The following is a 14,750-nucleotide window of genomic DNA, read 5'->3' as shown; positions in this document are numbered from 1 at the left end:
AAATTCAACCATAATGACTAGGTAGTAAGTAAATCTTTTTCTTTCTCCCTTGAGGAGACCATCAGTTACCTGTAAACTATGACCCTCTACCCCAATGTTGGCTTACTATACAGGCAATCTTTATCTTGCATGGTCATGCATAAAAATGTGTAAGCTGGCCAGGCGCGGTGGCTCAAGACTGTAATCCCAACACTTTGGAAGGCCAAGGTGGGCAAATCACCTGAGGTTGGGAGTTTGAGATCAGCCTGGCCAAAATGGAGAAACCCGGTCTCTACTAAAAATACAAAATTAGCCGGGTGTGGTGGTGCATGCCTGTAATCCCAGCTACTGGGGAGGCTGAGGCAGAAGAATTGCTTGAACCCCGGAGGTGAAGGTTGTGGTAAGCCGAGATCATACCATTGCACTCTAGCCTGGGCGACAGAGCGAGACTCTGTCTCAAAAAAAAAAAAAAAAAATTGTTTGAAAATATCCACTTCTTGTTGTAGACTCTTACTGTACACACAACTATAAACATTTTTCCTATGTAAACGAAAAAGGAAAAATATAATAAGAGATTTGAAAAGTCTGGACATTTCTTTCCCGACAGATATTAAAGGCAACATCTTCAAAATAAGATATTATACTGAAAGGACTATTATATTTTAAAGACAAGATCACTGCTTCATAGTTTCTCTTTAAAAAATTTAAAAAAACTATATAGCTGTGTTAATCATAATGCATAATTTGTACAATGATAATGATCTTGAATTTTTAAAAAAATTATGATAAGCTACAAGTACCAACAAATCAAAAGTATCTGGAGTAGTCTGTATAGGATCTCTTTGGACTTTCTTTTATTATGCCAAAATAGTGGTGCTTTTACAATTTGCGTTATTGTACTCTCCAATACAAAGCATGGGGCTTGTTCAAGTATACAGTACGCCATTTTCATACATGTACAACATTGGTGGGTGAAGAAAGTCTCTTAGCAGTAATACTGGATGTAGCTTCTGGTTTTACCAGCTGCATACTCTAGGACTATTAGATAAGTAAAAATCTCTCTCGTGGTACTGGAAAGTTATTAGAATGTGCAAACTGATATGGTATCTTTCATCTGTCTCTTAAAGGGCATCACCACAGGAGAGTCCACTTACGCCGTTGGTAGGTTTAACAAAGTTGGAATTGCTCAGGCACTGTTGAATTGGGCAACATTCTTCAGATCTGGCTCAGAGCTACAGTGCAGTTAGTATATTAAAGCAGCTGGCATGATGACTTTTTGCAAGCCTTCCCAGGCATTGGAGTTTTTCTGTTAATTGCCACACTAGGTAGTAAAAGTCTCATTAACTTTTCTTTTTTTTTTGAGACGGAGTTTCACTCTTTTTGCCCAGGCTGGAAAACAATGGCGTGATCTCAGCTCACTGCAACCTCCACCTCCTGGGTTCAAGTGACTCTCCTGCCTCAGCCTCCAGAGTAGCTAGGATTACAGGCATGTGCCACCACGCCTGTTTCTATTTTTAGTAGAAACAGGGTTTCATCATGTTGGCCTGGCTGGTCTCAAACTCCTGACCTCAGGTGATCCACCCTCCTTGGCCTCCCAAAATGCTGAGATTACGGGCATAAGCCACCATGCCTGGCCTTATTAAGATTTATTTTTTATTTTGCAGAAGATTCTAAGAATGCACAGTTGTTCCATTGTCTTGCTAGATTTTGACCTTGTTCCTTCCCCTACAACTCTTTTATCTTCCAAGTCACACTTATTACCAACAATCATTGGGACAATACCAGTGTCTTTAACTTAAAGAATCTGTTCTCTCAGATCTTGTAAATCATAAAATGTGGACTGTGCTGGGATGGTATATGCTAATACAAAGCATATACATATACAAAAATGTCCATTTTTTATGTACGAACCCTTTATTTCTGTAAATTGTTCTGTTCCTGCAGTATCCAATATGTCAAGCATACAGAGTTGTGTATCTATTTCAACTTGCTTTCTGTAATATCCTTTATTGTAGAATCATGTTTTTCAACAAAATTATTTGTACAAATTGTACAGTCAAAGCAGAATTTCCAACAACTCCTGAGCCAAGAATGACTAATTTATACTCAAGCATGATACAAATTTTTGAAAACCTAGTACCTCTCATGCTGTCACCAGGTCTCTGCAGTCAGTGTTGCTCTGTGCTTTCTCTGAGTTGCTACTCCTGGTGCTATGGTGGTCTTGCCTCTGCTACTGCCACTCTGGCTGATTTATATGCCTGAATAATGAGTTTTAAAATCGTATTTGCAAGCATCATGGTAATCTCACATTAAAAAACATACAATGAATGCACAAAAAAAGAAAAAGCAAGAAACTAAATCATATCACCAGAGAAAATAATCTTCACTAGAGGAAGACAAGAATGAAAAAAAGAAGGAGGACCAAAAAGCAATAAGAAAAGAACAAAGTGACAGGTGTAAGTCCTCACTTGTCCATAATAAACTTAAATGTCAATGGGCTAAACTCTCCAATCAAAAGACATAGACTGGCTGAATGGATGAAAAAAAAAACCAGTTGATCTTCTGCCTACAAGAAACACACTTCACCTATTAAGATACACAGAGACGGAAAATAAAGGATTGTAAAAAAATATTCCATGCCAAGAGCAGGAGTAGCTATACTTATATCAGACAAAATAGAATTCAAGACAAAAGCAATAAGAAGAGAAGTAGGTCACTATATAATGATAAAGGGGGTCAACTCAGCAAGAGGATACAACAATTTTAAATGTATATGCACCCAACACTGGAGCACCCACATATATAAAAGAAATATTATTAGAGCTAAGGAGAGAGAGAGACTCTAATACAATAATAGCTGGAGACTTCCACACTCCACTTTCAGCATTGGACAGATCATTCAGACAGAAAATCAACAAAGAAACATCAGACTTAATCTGCAATATAGATCAAATGGATCTAATAGATATTTACAGAACATTTTATCCAAGGGCTGCAGAATACACCTTTTTTTTTTTTTTTTTTTTTTTTTGAGACAGAGTCTCACTGTGTCACCCAGGCTGGAGTGCAGTGGCGCAATATCGGCTCACTGCAAGCTCTGTCTCCCGGGTTCACACCATTCTCCTGCCTCAGCCTCCTGAGTAGCTGGGACTACAGGCGCCCACCACCATGCCCGGCTAAGTTTTTGTATTTTTAGTAGAGACGGGGTTTCGCCATGTTAGCCAGGATGGTCTCGATCTCCTGACCTCGTGATCCACCCGCCTCGGCCTCCCAAAGTGCTGGGATTACAGGCATGAGCCACTGCACCCGGCCAGAATACACATTATTTTCCTCAGCACATGAATCATTCTTAAGGATAGGCCAGATGTTAGGTCACAAAACGAATCTTAAAACATTAAAAAAATTGAGATAATATCAAGCATCTTTTCTGACAGAAATAAAACTAGAAATTAATAACAAGAGAAATTTTGGAAACTATTCAAATACATAGAACTTAAACAATATGCTCCTGAATGATCAGTGAGCCAATGAAGAAATTAAGAAGGAAATTGAAAAGTTTCTTCAAACAAATGATAATGAAAACACAATATACCAAAACCTATGGGATATAGCAAAAGCAATACTAAGAGAGAATTTTATAGCTCTAAGTATCTACATCAAAAAAAAAAGGAAAAACTTCAAATGACAATCTAATGATGCATTTTAAAGAACTAGAAAAGCAAGAGCAACCCAAACCCAGAATTAGTAGAAGAAAAGAAATAATAAAGATCAGAGCAGAACAAAATGGAAAAAACAAAAAAAAATGAAAGTTTTTTTTTTGAAAAGTTAAACAAAGTAGACAAATTTAGCCAGTTTAAGAAAAAAAGAAAGAAGATCAAAATAAATAAAATCAGAAATGAAAAAGGAGACATTACAACTGATATCTGCGGTATTCAAAGGATCATTAGTGGCTACTATAAGCAACTATATGCTAATAAATGGAAACATATAGAAGCAATGGACAAGTTCCTAGATACATATAAATTGCCAAGATTGAACTAGGAAGAAATCCAAAACCTGAGCAGACCAATAACAAGTAATGAGATTGCAGTTGTAATAAAAGCCTCCCAGTAAAGAAAAGCCTGAGACCTGATAGCTTCACTGCTGAATTCTAGCAAACATTTAAAGAAAAACTAATACCAATCCTACTCAACTTATTCTGAAAAACAGAGCAGGAGGGAACACTTCCAAACTCATTCTATGAGGCCAGTATTTCCCTGATACTAAAACCAGATAAAGACACACCAAAAAAGAAAACTACAGGCCAATCTTTGATGAATATTGATGCAAAAGTCCACAACTAAATACTAGCAAATTGAATTCAACAATACATTAGACAGATCATTCATCATGACCAAGTGGGATTTATCCCTGGGATGGAAGGATGATTCAACATATACAAATCAATCAGTATGCTACCTCATATCAAAAGAATGAAGGGTCAAAACCATATGATCATTTTAATTGATGCTGAACAAGCATTTGGTAAAATTCAACATCCCTTTATGACAAAAACCCTAAAAAAAACCGGGGATAGAAGGAACATACCTCAACATAATAAAAGCCATATATAACCTACCCACAGCTAGTATTATACTGAATGGGGAAAAACTGAAAGCCTTTCCTCTAAGGTCTGGAACATGACAAAGATGCCCATTTCACCACCATCATTCAACACACTACTGGACATCCCAGCTAAAGCAATCAGACAAGAGAAAGATATTAAGGGCATCCAAATTGTAAAGGAGGAAGTCAAATTATCCTTGTTTGCAGATGACATAATTACATTCTGAGAAACCTGAAGACTCCACAAGAAAACTAGTAGAACTGATAAACAAATTTAGTAATTCGGTAGTAGCATTTCTATATGTCAAGAGTGAACAATCTGAAAAATAAATCAAGAAAGTAATTCCATTTACAATAGCTACAAATAAAATTAAGTATCTAGGAATTAACCAAAGAAGTGAAAGATCTCTGTAATGAAAACTATAAAACACTGATTAAAGACATTGATTAGAACACACAAAAAATGGAAAAACATTCCATGTTCATTAATTTGAAAAGTCAATATTGTTAAAATGTCCATACTCCCCAAAGCAATCTACAGATTCAATGCAATCCCTATCAAAATACCAATGACATTCTTCACAGAAATAGAAAAAACAATCCTAAGATTTATATTGAACCACAAGAGACCAAGAATACAGAAATAGAAAAAACAATCCTAAGATTTATATTGAACCACAAGAGACCAAGAATAGCCAAAGCTATCCTAAGCAAAAGAACAAAACTGGAGGAATTGCATTACCTGACTTCTAATTATACTACAGAGCTATAGTAACCAAAACAGCATGGTACTGGCATAAAAATAGACACATAGATCAGTGAAACAGACTAGGGAACCCAGAAACAAATCCACACACCTACAGTAAACTCATTTTTGACAAAGATGCCAAGAACATACACTGGGGAAAAGACAGTCTCTTCAATAAATGGTGTGGGGAAAACTGGATATCCATGTATAAAGGAATAAAACTAGACTCCTATCTCTCTCTGTATACAAAATTCAAATCAAAATGGACTAAAGACTTAAATCTAAGACCTCAAACCATGAAACTGCTACAAAAAACATTGGGGAAATCTCCAGGACATTGGTTGGGGCAAAAATTTCTTGAGCAATACCCAACAAGCACAGGCAACCAAAGCAAAAATGGACAAACGAGATCACATCAAGTTAAAAATCTTTTGTACAGCAAAGGATACAATTAGCAAAGTAAAGAGAAAACCCACAGAATGGGAGAAAATATTTGCAAACTACCCACCAGACAAGGGATTAATAACCAGAATAAATAAGGAGCTCAAACAACTCTATAGGAAAAAATCAAATGATCCAATCAAAGGATAGGCAAAAGATTTGAATAGACATTTCTCAAAAGACAGACGAATGACAAACAGGCATATGAAAAGGTGTTTAACATCATTAATCATCAGAAAAATGCAAATCAAAACTACAATGGGATATTATCTTACCCAGTTAAAATGGCTTATGTCCAAAAGACAGGCTATAACAAATGCTGGTGGCAATGTGGAGAAAAGGAAACCCTCATATATTTTTTATTAGAATGTAAATCAATACAACCACTATGGAGAACAGTTTGGAGGTTCCTCAAAAAAGTAAAAATTGAGCTACCATATGATCTAGAATTCTATTGCTGGGTATATGCCTAAAAGAAAGAAAATCAGTATATCAAAGAAATATCTGCATGCGAATGTTTATTGCAGCACTGTTTACATTAGCTAAGATTTGGAAGCAAACTAAGTATGCATCAACAGATGAATGGGTAAAGAAAATGTGGTACATATACACAATGGAGAACTATTCAGCCATATTTAGTCATGTCCAACAATATGGATGGAACTGGAGATTATTACATTAAGTGAATTGAGCTAGGCACAGAAAGGCAAGCATAGCATGTTTTCACTTATTTATGGGATCTAAAAATCAAAACAATTGAATTCATGGACAAAGAGAGTATAAGGATGGTTGCCAGAGGCTGGGAAGGGTAGTGGTGGGTGGGGTGGGGGATGGGAGATGGGGACAGTTAATGGGTACAAAAAATGTAGAAAGAATAAATAAGACCTACTATTTGATAGCATAACAGGGTGGCTATAGTCAATAATAACTGTACATATTAAAATGACTTACAGCATACTTGGATTGTTTGCAACTCAGTGGATAAGTGCTTGAGGGGATGGACACCCCATTCTTCATGATGTGCTCATTTCACATTGCATGTCTGTTTCAAAACATCTCCTGTACCCCATAAATACATACACCTACTATGTACCCACAAAAATTAAAAAACAAAAATCCAATCAAAAAGACGTTGAGCTCAAAACAAAATCTCATGCATGTGTTACTCATAGTGAGAACCTTTTATCATTAAGAAAAGGTTAAGTTACATTTAGTATAATTTATTTAAGAAAACAAGGAGGTTGGCCGGTTGCACCACGGTGGCTCACGCCTGTAATCCTAGCACTTTGGGAGGCCAAGGTGGGCGGATCACCAGGTCAAGAGATGGAGACCATTCTGGGCAACATGGAGAAACCCCGTCTCTACTAAAAATACAAAAATTAGCTGGGCATGGTGGCAGGCGCCTGTAGTCCCAGCTACTCGGGAGGCTGAGGCAGGAGAATTGCTTGAACCCGGGAGGCGGAGGTTGCAGTGAGCCGGGATCACGCCGCTGCACTCTACCCTGGGCGACAGAGAGAAACTCAGTCAGAAAGAAAGAAAGAAAGAGAGAGAGAGAGAGAAAGAAAGAGAGAAGGAGAGAGGAAGGAAGATAGGCAGGAAAGCAGGAAGGCAGGAAGGAAGCTTGTACAATGTTTCCTTCTCAAGGCAGACACTTGAACATATCTTAGGTTTCTGGTAACTAGTTTCAGCTGTCTCGATAGACCTGATAAGGCGGTATTTTAGTTAATATGTAGTAAAGTTCTGAGAGTGCTCTAACCAACTTCCTTGTTTTTAACTCTCTCCCAGGGTATTTGTCTATTAATTTCAGCTTTGTTTGCTCTTAAATTTAAAAATATGTATTTGGCTTCTGAGTTCTGTTTTCTCTCTCAGTTGCATTGCTTCATTTGGGTGCCTCTATTTTTTCAATAATTCTTTATTATAATAGTGCTACTGTTTGCTAAAGCATACGTGGACAAAACCCGATTCCCTGCAGAGCGGAAAAGAGCTCAGAGAAGTAAGGTGGTGGACGACCCACTGAAATGTTCCAGTTTCAGACTATGCATGTGTCACACCCTTGCTGATATGCAACTCGTTTTCTTTAATTTCCAATGTGAAGTGCTCTTCTAAGAACTAACCTTTTGTCAGTGGGTGACTTTCTTTATGGGAGTAAAAGGAAGCTGTTATGAAATAGCTCTTAGGGAACTGTTACAAGCTTTCAAGGATTCAAAGGTCTAAATGAAAAAGGCTAAGTATTATTTCAAAAGGCAAGTATATCCTAATATAGCAAAACAAACAAAACAAAATCCATCAGCTACTCCTCCAATTGAAGTGATGAAGCCCAAATAATTCATATAGCAAAATGGAGAAAATTAGACCGGCCATCTAAAAATCTGCCATTGGCGAAGTGATGAAGAACATTTACTGTCTTATTCCGAAACTTGTCAATTTTGCAACTCTTGGCTGCCTATGGATTTCTGTGGTGCAGTGTACAGTTTTAAATAGCTGCCTAAAGTCGTGTGTAACTAATCTGGTAAGTCTCACAATCTAACATTTGTCTTTGCAGGAACTGGAACATGTATAATTCAGCTTGTTATAACTGATAGAATTATTTTCTCCTTACGAGGAGTTTTCTTACGAGAAGTGGTGGCAACGAGGCAAGATAGATGATTTTTTCTTAAATAAGTTAGGAGCCCTTATAATTGCAGAAGATAAAGCAGGCTATTATATTTCTTTAGGGTACGTGGTCATATATTTTTTGGTCATATATTTTTTTGGTCATATATTTATATTTGGTCATATATATTCATATATTTACATTCATATATATTCATTATATTCATATATTTATATTTGGGCATATATTTTGGTCATATATTTTTTGGTCTTTTTTTTGGTCATATATATTTTGGTCATATATTTTTTGGGTAAAGGAGGTTTAAATGGAACCAATTTTGCCAATTTTGCACACTTAAAAACTTTCTATTTAAACTCATTTATTACAAAGTCATTAATAGTTGTCTTGAAACCTGAAATCAGTTTGGCCACAGGATAATGCCTGCTAATTCCAGCTATGTAGGGAGCTGGATGAAAAATGAAGCAGATACAGATGCCATGTAAAATAATATTATATTTTAAAGCAATAATTATTTGTACATTTCTTTATTTCTGTTTGTGCATTTATAATTTTAGTGAGTTTTTTTATATGGAAATTCATGCTTTCATTCTCATTTCTGGGTGTCATCCCTTCTCTAACTATTGTACCATCTCTTTTCAGTTGTAATTTAGTTGTGCTTAAAACAGTCACTGAATTAACTTTAAAAACCAAATACTCTATAGACAGAGAAAAATGCACTCTTCCTGTCTAAACACAAATAAAATATCATGATAGTTTGCATATGACCCTATCTATAGCCATACTTTTAAACATAATACAAGTACTAAATATAGTATTCATTAGATTATGCGAAAGTATTGGAAATAGAATTCTGTGGCAGATTAAAAAAGAAACTTGTGCTTATACACTTTTGATTTAAACTGTAGTTTAAAACACTGCTTAGGTTTACCATGGTTAGTAGCATTTTTTAAAAAGTTTAGTATTTTATATAAATCTTTGCCAAAGACTTCATTGCCTTTAATATAGAATTGCATGCTTTAGTTTTTTATATTTGTAACCCAAACTTAAAAATGGAAGAATGGAACTACTAAATGTTTCAACTACTAAATGGAAAACTAAATGTTCTAAAAAAGATTTTAACTTTTTTCTAATTATAATAAGAATATACATTTTAAATAAAATATTTATAACATAAAGAACTAGAGAAGAATAAAAAACTTGTAATTCCAACCCTAGTAACCTTTTGATTGAATTTTCTTTTAGTATTTTTCCTCATATATAATATGTGTGTGTACATATATATCTATAATTTACACCCAGCTATGCATCCAGCTTTTTATTACATTGTATTGTGAGTTTTCCCCTAGACCCTGAAATTTTTTTAGAAACAGAATCTTTAATATCTTTAGAGTATTCCATTATATGAATGTACCACCATAATTTATTTGTTAATTTGCCTGCTACTGAAACTGATTTTAGTTGTTTCCAATATTGCAGTCTCCATTTTATTTTACTGTAGTTTTATTTATTCTTATCTTTTTGTGTGGGCTCCTTGCTTTCAGGGTTTGGCAGTAGGAATAGACAGTTTGTTCCTTTGTTGAGTTGCCTTCCGTTCACCACCTACAGAGAAAGGCACAGCTGATGTTTGGCAACAGCAAGAGAGACACGGTCTGCCAATTTGACCAGTAAAAGTACTACATGTTCCCACACAGGGCCTGGAGGGACAAAAGTGAAGTGAATGTACAATTGAATGTAACCATGGTTCACAGGAGAGGATACATGAAGTGCTCAAGTTTATTATATTTTCTGTATCATTTTTTAAAACGTGAGCATTTACTCTGAAAGTCATGTATAATTTTATTGGGTGATTCTTGATATTGAGACATGTTTTCTTAAAAAAAAAAAAAAACCACCACAAGAATGTCTTGTCCAAAAATAAAATGTTAGAATTGTGGGCCAAATTGCACGAGGCATAGTTCTATGCTTGAGCATTGGTATTTTACATTAATTTTAGCTTACATTAACAGAGATCTGCATGTACTAGTTGAAAGTATTAACTGAAAAGTTTTTTTGAATTCTAGATGCCATGTACTGCAGAAAACAACAAATAATGCCCTTCAGAACACTAGTATTGTGAGATCCTTCATGAGAAAGAAAAAAGAATTCATGGTTGAATAATTTGTGGAAGTGTATTTTGCTATGCCCTCTTTTTGTAGATTCACTGGGCACAATAACATATTAAAGGCTTTGTTTAATCATAATTTTCCCATCTTCTTTAGCAACAAAACCTTTTTTAATGTTTCCATAAGTTATTGGGGGAACAGGTGGTATTTGGTTACATGAGTAAATTCTTTTGTGGTCATCTGTGAGATTTTGGTTCACCCATCAGCCATGTATATACTACACCATATTTGTAGTCTTTTATCCCTCACCCTGCTCCCACTCTTTCCCCTAAGTCCCCAAAGCCCGTTGTATCATTCTTATGCCTTTGCATTCTCATAGTTTAGCCCCCACTTTTCAGTGAGAGCATACGACATTTGGTTTTCCATTCCTGAATTACATCACAAACCCCTTTTTTTTTGAATTAACAAATCACAACAACTGAGGAACTAACATTGAGAAGGGCTCAAGAGTATCAATGCAATTTAATAAATTTCATTCAATATCAATTTATTGAGTGGAATACCAATTCCACTCAATAAATTTTTCTAGGTATCTATGTATATTCAGCTCTGTGGTGGATGCAGTTGGGAATACAAAAGAAGTAAATTATGTAATCAGTGCCCTAAAGTAAGTTATCAAATACTGAGATATCAAGGTTTCTTTTTTTTTTCTTTTTATCTTTATTTTTATTTATTTTTTTTAGAAGTATGTATTTTATTATTATTATTATTATTATCATTATTATTATTATTACTTTAGGCTCTATGGTACATGTGCGCAACGTGCAGGTAAGTTACATATGTATACATGTGCCATGCTGGTGCGCTGCACCCACTAACTCGTCATCTAGCATTAGGTATATCTCCCAATGCTATCCCTCCCCCCTCCCCCCACCCCACAGCAGTCCCCGAAGTGTGATGTTCCCCTTCTTGTGTCCATGTGTTCTCATTGTTCAATTCCCACCTATGAGTGAGAATATGCGGTGTTTGGTTTTTTGTTCTTGCGATAGTTTACTGAGAATGATGATTTCCAATTTCATCCATGTCCCTACAAAGGACATGAACTCATCATTTTTTATGGCTGCATAGTATTCCATGGTGTATATGTGCCACATTTTCTTAATCCAGTCTATCATTGTTGGACATTTGGGTTGGTTCCAAGTCTTTGCTACTGTGAATAATACTGCAGTAAACATACGTGTGCATGTGTCTTTATAGCAGCATGATTTATAGTCCTTTGGGTATATACCCAGTAATGGGATGGCTGGGTCAAATGGAATTTCTAGTTCTAGATCCCTGAGGAATCGCCACACTGACTTCCACAGGGTTGAACTAGTTTACAGTCCCACCAACAGTGTAAAAGTGTTCCTATTTCTCCACATCCTCTCCAGCACCTGTTGTTTCCTGACTTTTTAATGATTGCCATTCTAACTGGTGTGAGATGGTATCTCATTGTGGTTTTGATTTGCATTTCTCTGATGGCCAGTGATGGTGAGCATTTTTTCATGTGTTTTTTGGCTGCATAAATGTCTTCTTTTGAGAAGCGTCTGTTCATGTCCTTCGCCCACTTTTTGATGGGGTTGTTTGTTTTTTTCTTGTAAATTTGTTGGAGTTCATTGTAGATTCTGGATATTAGCCCTTTGTCAGATGAGTAGGTTGCGAAAATTTTCTCCCATTTTGTAGGTTGCCTGTTCACTCTGATGGTAGTTTCCTTTGCTGTGCAGAAGCTCTTTAGTTTAATTAGATCCCATTTGTCAATTTTGGCTTTTGTTGCCATTGCTTTTGGTGTTTTAGACATGAAGTCCTTGCCCATGCCTATGTCCTGAATGGTAATGCCTAGGTTTTCTTCTAGGGTTTTTATGGTTTTAGGTCTAACATTTAAGTCTTTAATCCATCTTGAATTGATTTTTGTATAAGGTGTAAGGAAGGGATCAAGTTTCAGCTTTCTACATATGGCTAGCCAGTTTTCCCAGCACCATTTATTAAATAGGGAATCCTTTCCCCATTGCTTGTTTTTCTCAGGTTTGTCAAAGATCAGATAGTTGTAGATATGTGGCATTACTTCTGACGGCTCTGTTCTGTTCCATTGATCTATATCTCTGTTTTGGTACCAGTACCATGCTGTTTTGGTTACTGTAGCCTTGTAGTACAGTTTGAAGTCAGGTAGTGTGATGCCTCCAGCTTTGTTCTTTTGGCTTAGGATTGACTTGGCGATGCGGGCTCTTTTTTGGTTCCATATGAACTTTAAAGTAGTTTTTTCCAATTCTGTGAAGAAAGTCATTGGTAACTTGATGGGGATGGCATTGAATCTGTAAATTACCTTGGGAAGGATGGCCATTTTCATGGTACTGATTCTTCCTACCCATGAGCATGGAATGTTCTTCCATTTGTGTGTATCCTCTTTTATTTCCTTGAGCAGTGGTTTGTAGTTCTCCTTGAAGAGGTCCTTCACATCCCTTGTAAGTTGGATTCCTAGGTATTTTATTCTCTTTGAAGCAATTGTGAATGGGAGTTCACTCATGATTTGGCTCTCTGTTTGTCTGTTATTGACGTATAAGAATGCTTGTGATTTTTGTACATTGATTTTGTATCCTGAGACTTTGCTGAAGTTGCTTATCAGCTTAAGGAGATTTTGGGCTGAGACAATGGGGTTTTCTAGATATACTATCATGTCATCTGCAAACAGGGACAATTTGACTTCCTCTTTTCCTAATTGAATACCCTTGATTTCCTTCTCTTGCCTAATTGCCCTGGCCAGAACTTCCAACACTATGTTGAATAGAAGTGGTGAGAGAGGGCATCCCTGTCTTGTGCCAGTTTTCAAAGGGAATGCTTCCAGTTTTTGCCCATTCAGTATGATATTGGCTGTGGGTTTGTCATAAATAGCTCTTATTATTTTGAGATACGTCCCATCAATACCTAATTTATTGAGAGTTTTTAGCATGAAGCGTTGTTGAATTTTGTCAAAGGCCTTTTCTGCATCTATTGAGATAATCATGTGGTTTTTGTCTTTGGTTCTGTTTATATGCTGGATTACATTTATTGATTTGCGTATATTGAACCAGCCTTGCATCCCAGGGATGAAGCCCACTTGATCATGGTGGATAAGCTTTTTGATGTGCTGCTGGATTCTGTTTGCCAGTATTTTATTGAGGATTTTTGCATCAATGTTCATCAAGGATATTGGTCTAAAATTCTCTTTTTTGGTTGTGTCTCTGCCAGGCTTTGGTATCAGGATGATGCTGGCCTCATAAAATGAGTTAGGGAGGATTCCCTCTTTTTCTATTGATTGGAATAGTTTCAGAAGGAATGGTACCAGCTCCTCCTTGTACCTCTGGTAGAATTTGGCTGTGAACCCATCTGGTCCTGGACTTTTTTTGGTTGGTAAGCTATTGATTATTGCCACAATTTCAGAGCCTGTTATTGGTCTATTCAGAGATTCAACTTCTTCCTGGTTTAGTCTTGGGAGGGTGTATGTGTTGAGGAATTTATCCATTTCTTCTAGATTTTCTAGTTTATTTGCGTAGAGGTGTTTGTAGTATTCTCTGATGGTAGTTTGTATTTCTGTGGGATCGGTGGTGATATCCCCTTTATCATTTTTTATTGCGTCTATTTGATTCTTCTCTCTTTTCTTATTAGTCTTGCTAGCGGTCTATCAATTTTGTTGATCCTTTCAAAAAACCAGCTCCTGGATTCATTAATTTTTTGAAGGGTTTTTTGTGTCTCTATTTCCTTCAGTTCTGCTCTGATTTTAGTTATTTCTTGCCTTCTGCTAGCTTTTGAATGTGTTTGCTCTTGCTTTTCTAGTTCTTTTAATTGTGATGTTAGGGTGTCAATTTTGGATCTTTCCTGCTTTCTCTTGTGGGCATTTAGTGCTATAAATTTCCCTCTACACACTGCTTTGAATGCCTCCCAGAGATTCTGGTATGTTGTGTCTTGGTTCTCGTTGGTTTCAAAGAACATCTTTATTTCTGCCTTCATTTCGTTATGTACCCAGTAGTCATTCAGGAGCAGGTTGTTCAGTTTCCACGTAGTTGAGCGGTTTTGAGTGAGATTCTTAATCCTGAGTTCTAGCTTGATTGCACTGTGATCTGAGAGATAGTTTGTTATAATTTCTGTTCTTTTACATTTATTGAGGAGAGCTTTACTTCCAAGTATATGGTCAATTTTGGAATAGGTGTGGTGTGGTGCTGAAAAAAATGTATATTCTGTTGATTTGGGG

The 14,750-nt window shown here is 36.3% G+C and overlaps 1 protein-coding gene and 1 pseudogene across 3 annotated transcripts in view; one reads left to right on the top strand and one right to left on the bottom strand.

The window, feature by feature from the left end:
• Positions 1–1,230: 1,230 nt before the first annotated feature.
• Positions 1,231–2,093, bottom strand: LOC129039259 (ras-related protein Rap-1b-like; annotated as a pseudogene).
• A 5,776-nt stretch (positions 2,094–7,869) lies between these two features.
• ROS1 (ROS proto-oncogene 1, receptor tyrosine kinase) overlaps positions 7,870–14,750 on the top strand; it is a 156,993-nt gene continuing 150,112 nt past the window's right edge. For all 3 annotated transcript variants that reach the window (XM_054491542.2, XM_054491544.2, XM_054491543.2), the window contains exon 1: positions 7,870–8,282. In XM_054491542.2, the coding sequence (XP_054347517.2) occupies positions 8,160–8,282 (123 nt within the window). In that variant the 5' untranslated portion in view covers positions 7,870–8,159. The remainder of the gene's footprint in view (positions 8,283–14,750) is intronic.

This window comes from Pongo pygmaeus, chromosome 5 (genome assembly GCF_028885625.2).
Source record: "Pongo pygmaeus isolate AG05252 chromosome 5, NHGRI_mPonPyg2-v2.0_pri, whole genome shotgun sequence".
In the NCBI taxonomy this organism is placed as follows: domain Eukaryota; kingdom Metazoa; phylum Chordata; class Mammalia; order Primates; family Hominidae; genus Pongo; species Pongo pygmaeus.
Note: the sequence above shows the minus strand (reverse complement) of the source record. Positions and strands in the feature narration are given on the sequence as shown.